General features: G+C 42.6%; 1 protein-coding gene across 7 annotated transcripts in view; it reads left to right on the top strand.

Annotated features, from left to right (window-relative positions):
* RABGAP1 (RAB GTPase activating protein 1) overlaps positions 1-19805 on the top strand; it is a 172820-nt gene extending 153015 nt beyond the window's left edge. For all 7 annotated transcript variants that reach the window (XM_032251610.1, XM_032251608.1, XM_032251609.1 and 4 more), the window contains 7 exons: positions 6032-6124; positions 6552-6662; positions 14334-14438; positions 15305-15388; positions 16363-16434; positions 18124-18321; positions 19656-19805. In XM_032251610.1, coding sequence (XP_032107501.1) covers positions 6032-6124; positions 6552-6662; positions 14334-14438; positions 15305-15388; positions 16363-16434; positions 18124-18321; positions 19656-19778 — 786 coding nt within the window. In that variant the 3' untranslated portion in view covers positions 19779-19805. The remainder of the gene's footprint in view (positions 1-6031; positions 6125-6551; positions 6663-14333; positions 14439-15304; positions 15389-16362; positions 16435-18123; positions 18322-19655) is intronic.
* Positions 19806-20560: the final 755 nt, after the last annotated feature.

The following is a 20560-nucleotide window of genomic DNA, read 5'->3' on the forward strand; positions in this document are numbered from 1 at the left end:
ACAGTGGCACGATCTTGGCTCACTGCAACCTCCACCTCCCAGGTTCAAGTGATTCTCCTGCCTCCGCCTCCCAAGTAGCTGGGACTACAGGTGCGTGCAACCACACTCAGTAATTTTTTGTATTTTTAATAGAGACGGGGTTTCACCTTGTTAGCCAGGATGGTCTTGATCTCCTGACCACATGATCCACCCGCCTCAGCCTCCCAGAGTGCCGGGATTACAGATGTTAGCCACTGTGCCAGGCCCAGATTTTTTTTATTTAGCTTTTTGATCCTACCACACGAAGCAGTGAAGACTTTGGAGTCAGGATCTCCTTAACGTATCAGATTCTTTCTTACCCCCAACTATCCACCCAACTCACCCAACAATATGCTTCTCTCTTGCCGTGCACAGCTACTAATGTTCAGCCTCCCACCTCACTAGACTCCCTATGACTCCAGCTCAGCAGGGATTATGACTTTTGCAATACTTTTTAAAGTCAAACTTGGAAATCAGCTCCACTTCCCATGGTAACCTATTTCATGCTTTTCTGTGTTAAATTGGCTGCTTAAAATGGCTCTTTGTAGCACACGTTCAGAGGGGTCGCTCTGTCTCCTGATTTGGGACAGGATGCCAGGTAATAACAACAAATAGCAGCTAAAATTTATTGAAAATACTTCACTGGGTGCTAGGAACTCTTCTGAGGACTTTATATATATTTTATTTTTTTTGCTCTTCATAACAGCAGTCCTCATAAGGACTGTTAGGATTTTTACAGATGAGTAAGAAGAGGCTTAAGATTAGGCAGCTTGCCCTTGGTCACACAGTAAGTGATTGGCAGAGCCAAGACTCCAGCCTTGGTCCATCCACCTCTTAGTAGGCAGTTTGTACCACCTCACGCCTGCCCAGGTGAGCGGCCACTCTTACTTTTTCTCCATGTGTGCGGCCCTTGATGTCACTGCCTGTTCCAGGGGCTGATAAGAGACTGGCTTCCCTAGGGCAAGTGGCATAGATTTTAAGAAGCACATACATAATCCAGTTCCTGTGACAGATAAATGACAAGTGAGTGACCAAAGAAGAGATGTTTTGGACTGAATTTGTGCTTCTGTCAAAATAACAAACTGGCATGTATCAAGTCTGTACCTGCTCTCTATTTTAAGGTTTCTTAACCTGGGACAATGGATAGGCCTCAGGGGGCCCATGAGCCCTCCTAAATGGTAGGTATGTAGACTGTTTGATTGTGAAGGGAGACGGGAAGTTGGCTTTTGTGCACTCTTTATTGGAGAGGAACCATGGCTCTCTGGAGACTTTCAAAGTATTGCTATTTGTAACAGTGTTAAGAACCCCTTTGCTAATTACAGTGGGGTAAAAGGTTGGTTTTACCTAAATTACAAACCCAGTCTTATCCTAAGTATTTGTTAGGCTTCTTTTCCCCCAAGAAAGTATATTTAAACAGAACAAGGATTGAATTTCAAATTTAATCTTCTTTGAGGGCAAAAATACCTCTGTGTGTGAAGCTGTGATATCCAAAGCCTTCTGATAGGAATCAGCGAACAGCGGGAATGATTCAGAGCTCTGAGTCTAAATCCATAGCGTCCCTTGCTTCCTGAATTCAATTAAAAGTTAAAAGTAAGAGAGAAAATGAATCTTGGACTTCTGAGTCTCTGTTCATTAAGTATTTTCATGCTTGCTGTATGAAACGCATTAGGAATTTCACAATGAATAGGAGTTCCTGCCCTCATGGAGTTTGTACGTCGGCATCTATATGTACCTTTATATTGCTAATGCCACTGCACATAGTAGTGCTCAACTATTGGTTAAATAAATGTCCCTATTGCATCTTTATTAAGGTAAAAAGAAAGCCTATGGCTTTGATTTGTTTAACATCCCATTATTGTGAGTCCCAATTACTTTCCAAGCATTGAGCACTGGAGATACAACAGTAAGCATAACAGATGTGGCCTGTCTCCTGGTGGGAAGACAGACAATTAAGTAGGAACCTAAGTAATTGTGAGCTTGGATTGATGCCAGGGAGGAATTGACTTTACGCTATGAGAATAGTTACATAACTGAAAGACCTGGCCTGACAGACAAGGGTATGAGGAAAGGGTTTGCTAAAGAAGGGGTGTTAGAACTGTAATCCCAGAAGCGAATAGGAGTGAGCCAGGTGTGAAGTTGTTCAGGCAGAAGGAACATGCTTGCATTGCATATCCACTTTGATTGCCATTTCCATTCAAAAGAAAAGTCAATGCAGGGGAGAGGGAGTCCCTTTTCAGTAATTTAGCAAGCATTTCTTTTTCTTTTTTGAGATGGAGTCTCGCTCTGTCACCCAGGTTGAAGTGCAGTGGCACAATTTCGGCTCACTGCAACCTCTACCTCCCGAGTTCAAGTGATCCTCCTGCCTCAGCCTCCTGAGTAGCTGGGACTACAGGTGCCTACCACTACACCTGGCTGATTTTTTGTATCTTTAGTAGAGATGGGGCTTCACCATGTTGGCCAGGTTGGTCTCAGTCTCCTGACTTCGTGATCCACCCACCTCGGCCTCCCAAAGTGCTGGGACTACAAGAATGAGCCACCGCACGCGGCCTTTAGCAGGCATTTCTGGGTACTCGCTATGCATGGACAAGGGACAACAATGAATGAGAGACAGTTCTGGCCTGGAAAAGACATTGATCATATCACAGGCAGACTGAGAGGTGCTGGTCTCTCAGGTATAGCCTCAAAATGAGGCTTATATTGATCCTTCTGCTGCTGGTACCTTCTGGCTAACCATTCAGTTTTCAGGCATCTCTTCATCTTGGAATTGGTGCCTTAGAGGCAGCCCGAACTAGTTGGCTTTGGTATGTAGCCACCCATCCTGCATAAGTTAGCATCAGCTGTGAACCCATGAGAAGCTATAATGGTTTTTTTTTTTGATTTTGTGTTTGTGGTGAGTGTTTAAGGGAGAGAGGGAGAAAGAGACTGAGAACAGATGAGGCTAAAGACTGAGCTGGTGAACAAGTCAGGACTCTGGACTAGCAGAGTCTATGAAGATGACAGAGCTTTGTGTACACCCATTCCTGAGAGGTGACCCCTGAGGACTGATTCAGAAGTAAATGAAGACCATCAGCTAGAGAAACAAGGAGAGCCCTTAGAGAAACCTAGCATAATTATGAAAATGATAATTAAACAGCATTTCTGTTTTTCCTAATTATAAAAATAATTCATATTCAATGCAGAAAACTTGGAAGACATGGAAGTAAAAAGAAATACCCATATCCTATCATAAGAATGCAAGATGCAAATGAGTTGTTGGTCTGTGTAAAGGTTCTATTAAAGTGCCATGGGCACCTCATAACCACTGCCCTCCCTTTAATTTACTCAGAATGCAAAAGCATTGGGATGAAGTGTTTTCTGCCCACAAGCCTCATTTATTTTCTATTCCATTGCTATTGATCTGTTAGGATTGTCTGTACACTTACTGATAGCATAGACAATTTACTTAGGCGCTTTCTTTGTGAGTCACTTAGGTGCACAACAAAAGTTTACCCTAGCATTGGCCTTAAACTGCAGAAGATCTCAGCTTAAAGATGTCCCTCTCCAGTTTGTGGCCTCACCCCAGGTATTGAATGAGCATCTTTCTATAGATGTCAGCTGGAGCAGAATGCTGTCTTTCTGGCTGCCTAACCTTGGGCAGCAGCCAGAGTCCAGGAATAGAGCAGACCTGCAAACAGCCTGACTAGAGGAGGTGTCCACAGTTAGTGGGAGGGGAACACACTCTCCCACTGAGAGCGTCTGGAGACGCTGACACCAACACGCAGCAAATGTGGGCCTATCCCTTCCCCTTTCTAGGTCTTATTTCTTCATCTATAAAATAAGAAAGTTGGAGTGGAGTAGATCTGAGAATCGTAGTTACCTGGACCTGGGGATTAATAGGTAGATTTCCAAGTCATGACTTTAGTGCTGATTACTGAAGCTTCAAGAAGGCATGAACATTAGCTTTATACTCATTCTTTTTTTTTTTTCCTGGGGTTTTTTTTTCTTTCTTTTTTTTTTTTTTTTTTTGATAGGGTCTCACTTTGTCACCCAGGTTGGGACACAGTGGTGCAGTCTTTGCTCGCTGCATTCTCAACCTCCTGGGCTCAAGGGATCCTCCCACCTCAGCCTCCTGAGTAGCTGGGACTGTAGGCCCATGCCACCATACCTGGCTTATTTTCATATTTTTTTGTAGAGACCATCTTGCTATGTTACCCAGGCTGGTCTCAAACTCCTGGCCTCAAGTGATCCTTCTGCCTTGGCCTCCCAAAGTGCTGAGATTACAGGTGTGAGCCACTGCACCCAGCCATAATCAGTCTTTAAATTACACACGTCTGTTTTTATCACTTTTCTATTCTATCCTATAATTTTTGAACAGGTAATTTAAAAAAATACCATAGGAAAAGGTTAGCTGCTTAGAGGAAGGAAAGATAGTCTCCAGCCTGGGCAACATAGCAAAGCCCCATTCCTACAAAAAAGTAAAAATCAGCCAGATGTGGTGGTGTGTGCCTGTAGTCCCAGTTCCTTGGGAGGCTGAGGTTGGGAGAATCAGCTGACCCTAGCATGTCAAGGCTTCAGTGAACTGAGATAACACCACTGCACTCCAGCTTGGGTGAGGGGAAAAACAGTGCCTGTCTCTCTCTCAATGTCTCTGTCTCACTATCTCTTTCCGTCTCAAAGAGGAAAAGAAACGGCAATTGCATCTGGAAGGTATGTTGCACTTGGTTATAGTTTAGTTTGAAGAAGGAGACGGAGCCAACAAGTAAAGGGAGGAAACCTGTTAGGTAGAAGGAAAGCCAAGTAAATAAAGGGAGAAAAGATTTTCTAGAAGAAAGCAGAGTGGATTGGTCATGTTAAAGCATGAAAGTCAGGGAGTTTTGGGCCGGGCACAGTGGCCTATAATTCAGCACTTTGGGAGGCCAAGGCAGGCAGATCACCTGAGGTCAGAAGTTCGAGACCAGCCAGACCAACATGGAAAAACTCCATCTCTACTAAAAATACAAAATTAACCATGTGTGGTGCCACATGCCTGTAATCCCAGCTACTCCGGAGGCTGAGGCAGGAGAATCACTTGAACACAGGAGGTGGAGGTTGTGGTGAGCCGAGATTTTACCATTGCACTTCACTGTGGGAAACGAGTGAAACTCCATCTCAAAAAAAAAAAAAAAAAATTCCAGGAGTTTTGAAGTTTAGTTGGGAGCTATAAGACTCACTGGGCAGAGTAAAAAGACACCACTGGTGACCTTCAAGAGGATTGTTTCATAGAGTAGTCAGAGCAAAGGCCTGACTTACAATAAGGAGGCGGAGGTCTTGAAGCAACAGAGGTGAAGATACAGGCCTGTGGTTTGCAATGGTGGGTAAGAAAAGGCTTGAGAGAGAACAATAATCTGATGGGGTGAGAGGGCATCTAAGCAGAGTAGTCAGCAGAGCTGTGTTTTTAGGGGTAGAGATAATTTTTGAAAGCAGCACAGAGGAGGTAGAGAGAAGAAAGGGGATAGAGAGGTGCTAGGATAGTGAGGACTTTGGATGAAGTACAACTGCCAGGGCTCAAATCCCAGATCTCCCCGTCCCTTTTTTATGACTTTGGTCAAGTTTCATAACCAGCTTCCTCATACCTCAGTTAACTTGACTATAAGAGGAGGATGAGAATAGCACACCTCGTAGACGTGTTGTGAGGTCACAGATTTAAAGCATTTAGCAGCAGTGCTGGTAGATGCTAAATAAAATGGTGGCTTATAATTATTAGGGACAGATAGGACCCAGAACTCATAGGAGGAGCCATCTATAGGGTGTTCATTCTAATACTGTCAGTTAAAGCCTTAGGAACCAAACATCTCCAGCAGAACTCTGAACGCATTGAAAATTTGGGGTCCTGGGCTTATACCCTACCCTGATGATTTCCCTCCAGAAAAATAGGAAACACCACGTCCATGACCGAGATTGCCCAGGCCACCAGAAGTCTTGGTCTTCATTGCAGGCACTGAAGTACGCACTACTTTCTTATACTTCTTAATTTGCCCTGTGATTTATACTACAGATTAGTCAGAAGAAGTTGAAAAAATATGAGAAGGAATATCACACCATGAGGGAACAGCAGGCCCAGCAAGAAGACCCCATTGAGCGATTTGAGGTTTGTTTGCTTATGCCCTACATGTGATGAGCTCCCAGCCTTTCATTTCATGTGATTGTGCCTGTAACTAGCTTTACTGAGTCCTTTTTAAAAATCAGTTCCTCTGTTTGTAGGTTCAGGTTTCAGTTTGAGTTTGCAAATTAGCAAGCAGGATCTGTTTTTGCTTCAAACCAGCTGTCTGGTTTGTTATAGTTCAGTGGTTTTTTGTCACAGTAAATAGTAGCCACTTGACAAGGTCACTTGAATCAGTTAAGTATTTCTTTATGGAGCTAGAAAATAAGAAATTATTGATTTGGAAACACATCAGGTCCAGCTGTGTCTCTTATTTCCATAGGACTTAGAAATTTATTTTGAGGTTTAGCCCTGAGAAATTGTCATTTCCATCTGATTTTTATGTGTCTGTAACTGGTTTCTTTCTACCCTTCAGCGGGAAAATAGGCGTCTACAAGAAGCTAACATGAGGTTGGAACAGGAAAACGATGACTTAGCCCATGAACTGGTGACCAGCAAGATTGCACTAAGGAAGGACCTGGATAACGTAAGTCCCTCGGGTCTGAGGGAAAGATCGGGAAGATCACACTGAGACACTTGACTTCTCCCCTCAGGGGAAATCCTTAAATTTTAGTGTTTGTTAATCCAGCCACCTGTAAAGTTTCCCTCTTGTGATACAACTTGCTTATCAGTGTCACTTCTCCTTTTTTCCAGAAATTATCTGTTTTCTCACAAAGCCCTCCTTACCACATTCTTTTCTTATTGTGCATATAATCTTGAGCTCCTTTCCCAAACGTTTGATTAAGAGACCTGTAATTTTTACATTACTGTAATTGGCGGGAGCATTTAATCATCATAATTTCCTTAACCTCCCCCCTTCAGACAAGAAGAGATTTTGTTATCCTACATATTTGGTGCCTGTTGAAAAAGCATTAGCAGTTGGAATGCAGCTCAGTACCTCAGCAACTTGCAGTTTCATCAGGAGTTTCTGTTGGCAGATGTTTCATTTTTCTTTGCTGCTTCTAATCTTAAACGTTTTGGAATGATGTCTTTCCTGGCAGAAACCTTTTTCTATTTTCTGTACTACAAACTAACCTTGGAAGAAGTGGTGTAATCTCTCAGTCTTGATTTAGGTCAGAGGTTGGCAAACATTTTCTGTAAAGGGATGAATAGTAAGTGTTTGAGGCTTTGTGGCCCTACGGTCTCCATTGCTACTACTTAGCAAAAGCAGCCATAGATGATATGCAAATGAATGAGCATGGCTGTGTTCCAATTAAAAACTTTGTTTACAAAAATAGGTAACAGGCTGAGTTTGGCCCTTGAACTGTAGTTTGCCAACCCTTTAGGTTTCCCTGCCAGGCTCCTAGGATTAATTACCTTTCTGCTCGTTGGTTTCCTAAAGTTCTAGGGATGGGCTCAGGCTGTTGAGGATTTTTACGTGATCTTACATTATATGCACTGAACCCCATAGGGTCCATGAATTTCAGGATGTCCTTGACATCCACCAGAAGCTTATGAAAATTTTGTGTACTCATGCATCTCATTGAAAAGCCTTGCTTTCGTTCAGTTCTTATAGGTAGAAAGTCTGTGGTTTCATCAGATTCTTAAAGTGGTTAACAGGTGAGAAAGAGATCACGGTATCTACCAGTTTAGAAAATGTAGAGTAGACTTGGATTCTAATGCCAACTATTGTACTTTCAGCTCATCTCAGACACCCTGTAAAATGAAGGGTGGTAGAATAATAGCTATGTCACAGGGCATAGCGAGAATTACATAATTAGATATATATGAAAGCCTCATAAAAAAAATTAGGCATAGGCAGTGTTAGCTCCCTCTGCTTGTCACCTACAAATAACTACATATAATGGGGAAGGCTCCTCTTTCCAGTTTTTGCAGGGATAATGTTTCAGGGTCATTAGCGCTCAATGACCAGAACCTGAGCTCTCTTGATGGCTTTTTGGCTTACATAGTCTGCTCATCAGGGTTGAGTTTCCTCCCTGCAGTGCAAATTTCCAGCATATCCTGTTGCTCTTTGTAGAAACACTATATGAATCATTCTCTCCCTGCTCAGGTATTTCTGCCTAGTGAGTGGAGGGAGACAGGTGTACATGGAAGAGCGACTGCTGAAGCAGGGCCAGAGGTGTGCGCCTAACATGGTCCTCATAGCAACTGTGGGTCATGCAGAAAGGAGGTAGAAAAGGAAAAGAAGAAACATATGAGTCCAAAACAGGAGCCTTTGTGTCCTACAATGAAATTAACAGGCAGCTTAGGCAAAAATTCCAAGTAGATTTTTCGTTTGAGCTGTTGCATTTTCCACTCTTACAGGCCCAGTATTAACAGTGACACCCACTAGTGAATCGTAGACTACTTATGTTCTTAAAACCTGCCCCTAAACAGTATAAACCCTTTTTTAAGTTGTCTTATCCTGACACAGTAGGGAGAGAACTAGGTTTTATTCCTGATATTAAGAGTGCAAAATAATAAAAATTATAATATGAGCCCCCATTTACTGATGATTTGTAGTGCCAGGCACTATGATAAGCATTTTACTAAACGTTCATCTCTCTTACATTTACCTCAGCCTTGAGAGGACAGTAACATAAGTTTCGTTTATGGATCAGGATTTATTTTTTTTAATAGCTATAAAACTTGAGACTAAGGTGAAGGCACCCAGGAAGAAGCAGAGCCAGGCCCTTGGAACTAGAATGGCCAGGCATTTTTTTTTTTTTTTTTTTTTTTTTTTACAGTGCCACCCTGTTTCCACAGTAAATACGGGACAAGGAGCTATGAATCGATGTCATAACTATATCAAAAACATGAGGATCAGGGATTGTGACATAAGAGCTAACATTTCTTGAGGACTTATCAAGTGCTAGGCACTGTTTTACATGCTTTCTATATTATTGTCAAATCCTCAGAGTAGCTCATGTTGTAAAAGGGATGTGATTATGATCCCTGTTTAACTGAGGAGGAAACTGAAGCAAAAAGAGGTTAAATATCTTATACAGATCAGCTAGTGGCCAAGCCCTCAGATTGAAGGCCTGACACCAGAGCTTACCCTCCTAAGTAGGCAGCGGGGAGAGCTCCTGCTGATGGCTGGGCTCAGGAGCATTACACCAAGGCCCATCCTGCAGTCACCCAAAATGCTACAGAGACATACCTTTCCCACACTCCCTTTCCTTTCCCAAGTCAGACTTCTCTCTAGTTTCTTTTGAGTCATCACTGAAAATCAGCTAGATTCTTCCTCACTGAAGGGAGGACTGTGGGGCCCTTTCATTATGTTTTTACTTTAGGGACTTAAGTTTTTGAAAGAACTTCATTCCTTTGAGCTCTTTCCTTCCTGCATCTCAGAGAAAAGCTCTGATGTGAGGCATTAAAATTTGCAGAGCCCTCTTATATTTTCAGTTGATTATACATCACTTTTGTTATTCACCACCTGTCACTTTTGCTGTTCTTCACACAGCAGCTGTGGAGAAATTCCAAGTCAGCCACTTAATCCCTAGGTGACCCCAATCAAGCTTTCTGTATGAAATGGGAGTAATGACTAGACCTGACACTGGTGCTGAAAGGATGTGAGGGAACCTGTGGAAGGTCCCTGCAGAACTGACAGGACCATGTCCGAGTTCTCTCTAGCAGGATCGCTCCTCTGTGTTGAGACAGACGTGAGAGTGAAGGAAACTGGCTGGTGAGCCCACCTGCTGGCAGGATGTGAACTCTGCCTTGACTGCTTACTAGTTCTGTGACCTTGAGCAGATTGTTGAACTTGCTCCATTGAATTAGTTTGGCCCCTTTATTAAAAATCAGTTGATCCTAAATGTGCAGGTTCACTTCTTAATTCTGGTCTGCTCCATCTATTTGTGTGTCTGTCCTTAAGCCAGTCCTGCCTTGATTACTGTAGCTTTATAAAAAATCTTAAAATCAGTTCATGTGAGAGTTCTTTGACTTTGTTGTTGTTTGTATTTCCATATCAGTGTTAGAATCAGCTTGTCAATTTCTAGAAATAAAGGCCTCTGGTTTTTGAGTGAGGTTCATGGAATCTGTAAATCAATTTGGAGAGAATTGACATCTGAATAACAATTAAGGCTTTCAATCCAGAACATGTTAAAATTTTCATTTATTAAGGTCTTTTTCAGTTTCTCTCAGCAGCAGTGTTTTTTTAGTTTTCAATTTACAAGACATGTGCATATTTTAATCTATTGTAAAGTGATCCGCCCGCCTCGGCCTCCCAAAGTGCTGGGATTACAGGGGTGAGCCACCACACCCGGCCCAGACCTGAAATTTTCTTTGCAGGAAATTAATGGTGAATTCTTTTTCTGTATATGAAGCTATGCAAATTTTCTAATTTTTTGTGTGTCTGTTTTTATAATTTGTGTCTTACAAGTAATTTATCCATTTGATCTTAAGTGTATTCACATAAGGTTGTTTATATTTCCTTATTCTCTTAATGTTTATAAGATCTGTAGAGATGTTCCCTCTTTCATTCCTAATGTACATCATTTCTATCTTTTTTCCCTGTTTTCTATAACCAACCTAGGTAGAAGTTTATCAATTGTGTCAATCTTTTCAAAAGCCAGCTTTAGCCTGGGCAACATGACAAAACGCTGTCTCTACCAAAAATACAAAACTTAGCCAGTTGTAGTGTCATGTGCCTGTAGTCCCAGCTACATAGGAGGCTAAGGCAGGAGGATCACTTGAACCTGGGAGGTAGGGGTTGCAGTGAGCTGACGTACTACGCCATTGCACTCCAGCCTGGGTGATAGTGAAACCCTGTCCCAGAAAAAAAAAAAAAAAATTCAACTTTTGGTTTTATTTATTTTTCTCTGTTGTCTTGTTTCATTGATTTCTGCTTTTTATTTCTCCTACTTTCTTTGGGTTTCCTTTGCTTTTTCTGGCTTCTTAAAGAGGAAGTTTGAATAACTCTGAACCTTTCTTTTCTAAAATAAGCATTTAACATTATTCATCTCAGCCAGTCACAATGGCTCATGCCTTTAGTAATCTCAGCACTTTGGAGGCCAAGGCAGGAGGATTGCTTGAGCCCAAGAGTCTGAGCCCAGCCTGGGCAACATAGCAAGACTTCGTTTCCACAAAAAAATTTTGAAAAATAGCTGAGCATGGTGGCACATGCCTGTAGCCCCGCCTCCTTGGGAGGCTGAGATGGGAGGATTGCTTGAGCCCAGGAGTTCAGGGTTACAGTTAGCTATGATGGTACCACTGCATTTCAGCTTGGGCAACAGAATTCGACTCTGTCTCTTTGAAGGGAAAAAAAAACAAGAAAAATCATAAATCTATGTAAGCACTATTTTCTGCTGTATTCCACACATTCTGATATGTTGGCCTTTTATTTTCATTCAGCTCGTGATATTCAGCATTCAGCTCTTGTGATTTATTCTTTTACTTATGTAAGTTTATTAGTAGTATGTAATGTAATTTCCAACTATTCTTTTTCCCAGAAACTTTTCTGTTGTTTTTCATTTAATTCTGTTGCGATCAGAGATTATATCCTGTCTGATTTTAATCCTTTTAAAATATATTATTACTTATTTTATGGCTTATCATATAGTCTGTTTGGGTGAACATACCACATGCACTTGGAAAGTATGTATGTTCTGTTATGAGTGCAGTGTACTGGCTTAGGTCAAATTGATTGACAGTGTTCAAGTCTTACATAGAACAACTTGATTTTCTGTGCTTGTTCTGTCCCTTACTGAGAGAGCACAGTGGAATTTTCTGTGACTCTTAACTATGCATTTTTCTTTTTCTCCTTTCTGTTGTGTAGGGATTTGTTTCATTTAATTTGAATTTCTGCATGCATTTTGGATTGTTACACCTTCTTAATGGAGTGACTCTTTATCAATATGAAATGTCCCTCTTTGTCCTTGATAATATGCTTTGTTCTGAAATCTGCTTTACCTGACATTTCTATAGCCAGTCCAGTTTCATGGTGTTGTGGAGTATGCACATCTTTTCCATCCTTTTACTTTCAATGTGTCTGTGTCTCTACATTTAAAATGGGTTTTTGTTTTGTCCAAATGGTGATTTGTTTTCTATTTGTCCTCTTTGCATTTTTTCCTCTTTCTGTATTCCTTGGTTTAATTGGATATTTTCATTATTTCATTTATCGCCTGTGCTGCCTGATAAGCTACTCTAGAGCTCCCTCTTCTCCAGAGCCCTATCCCATGCCTTCCAGCCATCCTGACCTCCTAACTGCCTCCTTATTAAGCCTTTGAGGCTTTCATGCTCTGCTTGGAACCTAGGCAGAAGGCCAGGGTGAAAGTAGGACCTTGTTTGTTTTTTTGCTTTCAGAAACCTCAGTTCTGCATTTATTGTTCTGTCTGAAAATAGCTGTTTCATATATTTTATCCAGTTTTCTGTTTATAGTAGGAGGATGAACTTTTGGTCCCTGTTAATCCTGTGTGCCTGGAAGAAGTCTGGATTTGTGTTTATCACCACCAGATGCCCTCTCCTCATATGCTGATGTAAATAGAATGTGCAGTGAGTGTGGTGCCATTAGAGGTCCCTGGTTGGGTCAGGCCAGTATCCTCTATGCACTTTCCCATTGGCATGACATTGAGAGTCAGCTGTAGGAGTGGTGGTGCAAATGCTGGGCTCAATGTCAGAAGACTTGGTTTCAGCTTCCAGCTATCCCACATGCTGGTGAGAGCTTGGGGAAATCACTTTCCCACCTAACTGCTTTATAAACTTGGGCAGGGAAGATTGTTGAGTTAGAAGACCCAGTTCATCATCAGGCAGTCTTAGTATTAACTGTCATCTGCCATGGTAGTGATGATGAGAAAGGGACAGAACATAAGCGTGTGGCACATGCTCCAGTGTCATGCTCAAAAGATGATAACCGAGTCCAAGGGAGAGAGGATAGGTTGTTCCATTGGTTAAAGTAAAGTAGAATCTTTAACAGGACTTCATTCTCCTTACTAGTTGTTTTCCCTGTCGTTTGATTCTCTTCATTTCCTTTTTTGATTGCTTCTTGGGTTTGAGCTGGAGAAGGAGATGATAAGGTACTCCCCACAAAGGACATAACTGCAGGGCCCCATTTAATTGCATGCATGTGCAGTTTGCCAGTAATTAATGGCTTTTGGAATTTGCATATTATGCCATTCTCAGTTCTCAATGTAAGGACCCAGCTCTCTGGAACCTGTTTCTTCCAAAGAAGATACAGGAAAGGAAGTAGACTACAGTGGAAAAACCCAGTGGCTCAGTTACACGACTTTAGTTGATGTCAGAATTTCAGGGAAATTCCATTCCATCCACATAAGGAGCCCAGCAGAGACCCTCTGTGGTTAGTCCTTGAGTGACCAGCACCAGGAACTCATATGTCAGGCAAAAGCATATCGTTTTCACTAGGACTCACAGATATGCCCACCATGCCCCTGCATGCTTTAGAAAAATACTGGGGCTCACGCCTGTAATCCCAGCACTTTGGGAAGCTGAGGCAGGCAGATCATGAGGTCAGGAGATCGAGACCATCCTGGCTAACATGGTGAAACCCTGTCTCTACTAAAAATACAAAAAATTAGCTGGCATGGTGGCATGTGCCAGTAGTCCCCGCTACTCAGGAGACTGAGGCAGGAGAATTACTTGAACCTGGGAGGTGGAGATTGCAGTAAGCTGAGATCACACCACTGCATTCCAGCCTGGGCAACAGAGTGAGACTGTCTCAAAAAAAAAAAAAAAAAAAAAAGACTGGGGTGGAGAAAGAAAAAGTACCAGGAAAGGGGCAGCGTCCTTTATCAGGTAATAACAAGAGAAAAATGCCAGGTGGGTTGGATGAAGCAGAGGAAACACAGTTTGCAGGAGGCAAACCAGTTTATTAATAATAATGATGGCTACCTTTTATTGGTGTTTACTGTATTCCAAGAACTGTGCTGAATGCTTTTCATGCCTTATCCCTCAGATGAGCCTGAAGCTTAGAGAGGTTCTCAGTGACTTGTCCAAGTGGCACATGGTCAGTGAACAATGGGCACTGAGCCCAGGCTGTCTGATGCCAAAGGCTAAGCTCCTAACTACTGCCCTGCACTACCTCTGAGCGAGAGACTGGGCCAGGCACTTCTGCTGAGTGTATTCTCATTGCGATGACCCTGAGGATATAATTTCCCCTCTCTGAATCAGTTTCCCCATCATCTTAAAATGGGATTATGCTAAGTAATGTAAACTCTTTGCAGTTCTGTTCTTGTTTTGTGACAGCATATCTTAAATGTTTCAGGCTGAGGAAAAGGCAGATGCTCTGAATAAGGAGCTGCTGATGACCAAACAGAAGTTGATTGATGCAGAAGAAGAGAAAAGACGTCTTGAAGAAGAGTCTGCCCAGGTGAGGGAACTGTCTCACATTCCTCTGTCTTGCAAATGCTTGGGAATTAGGAGTTCAGCGTGTGGCTTCATGTTGGCACGAGAAAACCTGGAGACAGTTGGCTTCAGTTTCTGTTCAAAGACCTTTTTTTCTCCTACTATGTGAAGTCCAGTGGTTCCTAATTAAAGCCTAGGAGGAGACAAGTGGGTCAAAGCCCATCCTTTGTTGGGGTAGGAAAATTTCTGTGTATCAGCCTCTGACTGTAACAAAGAAGAGGGGGTAGAATTTCTGCAGAAGGAAAGCACACATCATATAATGCCTGGCTCTTTCCCTACTTGTCCTCTGCTATTTTCCTCACAGAGCAAGCTCAGGAAGTCTCGTTCTGAGCCAGTGCTCCGTGGTTACTGGAGACACGGACCTGCAGTCATGGGAAGAGCTCTGGGTGCTGTACACCCTGAAGCAACCTCCCTCCCGTCTCCCACCCTGGTTCTCCAGGAGACAAGACTGGCTGGGGTGAGAGACGGCAAAGCCCTTTTTACATAAACCATGAGATGCTGAAAATCTGCAGTCCTCTTACGAGCTCTTTGGTTTGTGTCTGGTTTGTGCTGCCATCTCAGTGGATGTCCACAAGTTGGCTTGTACTGGCCGGGAAGACCTTCAGCAGAAGCCCTGATCTGAAATTCTGGAAGTTTTGACTGTTCTCTCCTTCTCCTGCATCCGAAACAGGAGATTAGTGCTGCCAAGATCGAAGGAAGGAAGTAGTTGAATTAGAGCACTTTCAGGGTTTGGTTCAGCACCCTTCGGGAAGCCTAGCACTGAGCGGTTGGTCGCAGAACTTCTTTTATTTTTCTGTTAACATATGCACTTTTGCTTTTTTATGTGTGCAGTTAAAAGAAATGTGCCGTCGGGAACTTGACAAGGCAGAATCTGAGATTAAAAAGAACAGTTCTATCATCGGTGACTATAAGCAGGTAGGTTCCAGTACCCTGGAATTGAGCTACATAGTTTCTCTGGATAAAGTGTATGCCCACCCCCACCCCCCGACAAACCAAAAGCTTCAGCTCTCTGGTTTCAAATCCAAGCTCTGCCCCTTGCATTGGCAAGCGGCTTTACTTATTCTCAGTTGTAAACTAAGGAAAATCATCCCTGTCTGGGAGGGATTTTATGAGGATTCAAAAAGACCATGTTTGTAGAGTGCCTGACACAGTGTCCAGCACATAGTAGGTACTTAAAACCACAGTATATTTTGGGGTGTATTTCAGATTCAGAATTACGAACATTTGTTTATGTGTAGTTTTAAACCAGTTCTCTCCCTGACTGAGTTGGTTTTTTTTTTGAGACAGAGTTTCTCTCTGTCGCCAGGATGGAGCGCAAGTGGTGTGATCTCGGCTCACCGCAACCCCCACCTCCCAGGTTCAAGCAATTCTCCTGCCTCAGCCTCCCAAGTAGCTAGGACTACAGGTGGGCGCCACCACGCCCAGCTAATTTTTGTATTTTTAGTAGAGATGGGATTTCACCATGTTGCCATGATGGTCTTGATTTCCCGACCTCATGATCTGCCTGCCTTAGCCTCCCAAAGTGCTGGGATTACAGGCGTCAGCCATGGGGCCTGGCCAACTGGTTGAGTTTTAAGAACATAACTGAATGGTCTTATTCCTTCCTACACTAGGATCTCATGCTGGCTTGGGAGTCTGGCAAGTGTTCGGAAACCATTGGCCATTGAGTGTGGTGCTACTTGGTTTCTGCAAGTCTTAGGCCAATGAATGCAGAGGCGGCATAGCTAGAAGAACCTCTGCTCACCCATCAACTTCATATCCCCTCCTGAGCAGTAGCAGCCTGTTTACTACTGTGTTAATTCCAATTTACATATTCCAGCTTTCACTACAGATTTATGCAGATGCTTACCATTGCTCAAGAGATTGTTGTTTTATATTTGTTTCTTTAGATTTGTTCTCAGTTGAGTGAAAGATTGGAAAAGCAGCAGACAGCCAATAAGATCGAAATTGAGAAAATTCGGGTAAGACTTCTCTTTACCAAAAAGATTTTATACCACCTGCTTCATTTTATGGCTGTATAAACAGGTTTTAGGGGGAGGCAGTTGATTTCAAAAGTGAGAGAATCTAAGCAATACCTGATAAGGCACCTGTCACAGGTCCTGGCTCAGTAAGTTGACAACTAACATTATGCCTGTTTTTTCTGGAAGGGTGTACAGATGAAACCAAACAAGCTCTAGCTTTAGATCTCAAAGTGCAAGTGCCCCACGATTTCCAAATGTCTGTAAGACAGTCAATGCCAGCAGTGTGATGCTGAGGTGAAGGAGTCGTGCAAGTGATAGGGCTTGCTTGAGGTGGTGGGAGTGCAGAGGTCAGAGGTGGGAGGGCAGAGGTCAGAATCATGTGCTGTGACTTGTCACTCTCCAGTGTTGTTCTGTAGAACAGACACTCCACAACTGAGTTCATGCCTTCTGCTATAACAGATCCAAGTACAGTGAGGACCTTATTTTTTATTTTATTTTTAGAAACAGGGTCTCACTATGTTGCCCAGGCTGGCCTTGAAATCCTGGGCTCAAGTGATCTCTTACCTCACGCTGAGCTGCTGGGACTGAGGTGGGCACCATTGTGCCCAGTTCACAACTTTAATTGTTCAATGTTTTGTTGACAGCTTAGGAGCTTTTACAATGTGGTACTCTCTTTCTTGAAGCTCTATCTATATTAGAGTACTTGTCAAATTTTACTAAGATAAGCAGTTTCCTGAAAGGTACCTCGCCAACATATTTACAACTTACAAGACATGAACTTAGGAAAGTTCTGGGCTCATGGCCATGTTTGCACAAAGCAACATTATACCTAGAGCAAGATGACACTGGCCTCCATCATAGTTAATATTTAACCAGATCTGTTTTTTAATAGAATTTATTTTCTGATTCTAAAACTTCAATATTCTTGCAGAAAATTTGGCAAATAAGAGTAAATAAGAGGAAAAAACCCTTATGATCCATTTCCCACATATGACATCATTATTAACACTGGGGTGTGTATTCTTTCAGTCTTTGTTCTGTGTGTAACATATAAAATTTCATTCATTCTAAGATAAGCATTTTTTTCACATTCACATCTCCGAAAGTGGGATATTTTATAATTGGCTTTTTGTGGTTTAATCGGCAGAATGTTTTCTTAGAAGAAGATAAAATGGTATTTCTTACAGTTAATGGCATCTTATTTTGATGAAATGTGGGATACATTTTATTTGTAACTACAATTTATGTACATTTTTGTGTTCTGTTTCTTTCAATCAGTATGCATCCATTTTTCAATGTTATAAAAAGTTCCTCAAAAACCTTTTAGGAGCTGTGTGCTTCCTTAATTTGTTTTTTAATAGTGTATCCACTTTTTTGCCTGTCTCCAATTCTGCAGTGAACATTTTTGTACATAAATTTTTATCTGGTCACAGCTTCATTTTTCAGCCTGGATTGCTGGAAGTAAGATTATTGAATCAAGACAATAATATTTTTATTATTTTAGATATATAATACTAAGTGGCTTTTCCAGTAGATTATCTGCCAGTTTACAAAGAGAGCACACGTTTTCAGAAACTGTAGTGTTCAACAGACAAGCTGTCTTTTGGTGTCCCCCAAAGGATATGTTCACACCACCCTAAAGGGCCAGTTCTTCTTCTTTGCCTCTTCACATCTAACATTCAATTTCAGCAAAAAGTGGATGACTGTGAGCGGTGCCGGGAATTTTTCAACAAAGAAGGGCGTGTAAAAGGCATAAGCTCAACCAAGGAGGTTTTAGATGAGGACACAGATGAAGAGAAGGAGACGCTCAAGAACCAACTGAGAGAGATGGAGCTAGAACTGGCACAGACCAAACTCCAGCTGGTGGAAGCCGAGTGTAAGATACAGGTAACAGCAACAGAACTCAGACGCGCGTTTGCGGGCTGGATTTCCTGATGTGGACTAGAAACCCCAGAAATTATCTTTATGGTTTGGGTTTTTCCCTACCTTATAAACTTTGATCATAGTTCTCATGGGAAGAAGTACAGGACTTGTTATTGGCCAGTGGATATCTCCTCAGTACTTGCCCTGTCTTAGGAATTTCCACTTTGTCACATGGAGAATGATACACAAAGCTTGGAATCTTTTGGTGGGATGAGAAGACAGTGCTTTAGAACCAAGCCTCTACCACTGAACCGTTTGACCTTGGGTTAGTAACTTCCCTGCATCTCAGGTTCTTTATCTACAAATGGAAATGTTGAGAGTCCCTATCTGATGAGTTGGTTTGAGGACTAAGTAAGACAGTGTGCACAAAAGGCTTGGCAGAATGATGGGGGCTTTATAAATGCAAGTTTTTATTGTTCCAGTTCTTACCATTTAACTAGCTTTGTGACTGTGAATATATTATCTAATTTATCTAAGCCTCCTTTCCTGATAAAGAAATTAGGGCTTGTTTTGGTCATCTTTATATGCTTGGCTAAGTCCACCAGCACCACTAAACGCTAAGCACTGTTTATGGAGGGAACCAAGGTCAGGTTAAAAGCTTTTGGGCTGATTCTTTCTCACTGCACGCATTCACTCAGCATCTGCTCTTTGGCAGGCCCTGTTATAGGTCTGGCACTGCAAAGCTAAGGCCTGGTAGTGCGACTACCCGGGATAATCAGGAAAGGCATCACCAAGGCAGCAGTAGCCGTGCTGTGATCAAAGAACGCACAGGGGTTGTAGCTAACAGGAGCAAGAGAACAGTGAGCATTCCAGGAGGAGGGAGTGGCATGCCCAGCGGCAATGAGGAGGAGAGGGGCCAGTCAGGAGCCTCAGGAATCCTTTCCAAGCAGTAGGGGATGGAGGGTGCTAAGGCTGGAAGAGAGTGTGTGGATCCAGATTGTGAAGCATCTCAAATGGCATGCCAGGGAGTTTAAAGATTTTTGCCGAAATGAAATGATGGCATCAGAAGTAGAGCAGAAGCTGTCTGCCTGGTATGCATTAGGTGGACAGAAGAGGGAGACATGAAAGTAGAAGACTGTTTTAATAAATAGACCAGGCAAGACATTAGAGTTTAACTAAAAGCTCCCAAATCCAAATCCTTAGGCATTCCAGGCGTTTCTATGCCAGTTTGAGACTGGGGAAATTTCCTGAGGCCTCTCCAGAGTAAATAGACTGAATTCTTGTCTTGGCTCTCCTCTGGGGAGCCAGTGTCATCGACAGCGAGCCCAGCATCCTCATGCGCACTGTCCCTCTTGCAGGACTTGGAGCACCATTTAGGCCTTGCCCTCAATGAGGTGCAGGCAGCCAAGAAGACGTGGTTTAACCGAACACTGAGCTCCATAAAGACGGCAACCGGGGTTCAAGGGAAAGAGACTTGCTGAAAGCAGCTGCTGCCTCCCGACACCTTCAGAAAACATGACACCTTTTGTTGCCTTCTCTGGCCAGATGTGTGATTCTGTGACTTGTCCCAGGACCAGAATGTACCTAAGTCAGATCCATAGACGCATGTTGGTAGGTCACTGGACCAGAGCTCGTGAAGCAGGCAACCTCTGGGGTAAGACTACTGATACTAACAGGCCTGCTAGCTCAGCTGATGCTCTGGACACTCTAGAATTCTAATCACTCCTCTGTGTGACCTCCCAGGCCTCCTCCCCATGTAGGTCAACACCTTACCCAGCCTAAAGGCTGAGTTTACATGATCAGAGTTAGGGGATCCTACAGTCCGTTGATTTTTTTTTTTTCCTAAACCTTTAATTTTTTAAAAAAGTATACATATTATATATATATTGTGGGGGCAGGGCAGGGGATCAGAAATTCAAATAATTCTTTTCTGCTTCAATGCCAGCAGAAGGTCCCCCAGGTAGACATGGGGAAGCACTTTGTTTTAAATAGGAGGATTTCATAGTTGCATTTGAAGCCACCTAGTTTTGTTAAGCTGTATAATGCACAGGTTTTGGGTTTGGCATTATTCATGTTTCTGATCAATTCTATGCAACTCTCATAGTTCCTGTTATTTTTTAGCATTAGCTGCCAAATGACTTCAAAAGGCTGGGGTGGGTGACTTGACTGTGAGACTGGATTATAACATGGACAAATCTTATTTTGCTTAATGTGTCGTGTGTGTGTGTGTGTGTGTGTGTGTGTGTGTGTGTGTGTGTGTGTG

The sequence above is a fragment of the Sapajus apella genome, unplaced genomic scaffold, assembly GCF_009761245.1.
Source record: "Sapajus apella isolate SASKATOON/1434 unplaced genomic scaffold, GSC_monkey_1.0 scaffold76, whole genome shotgun sequence".
NCBI classification, from domain to species: domain Eukaryota; kingdom Metazoa; phylum Chordata; class Mammalia; order Primates; family Cebidae; genus Sapajus; species Sapajus apella.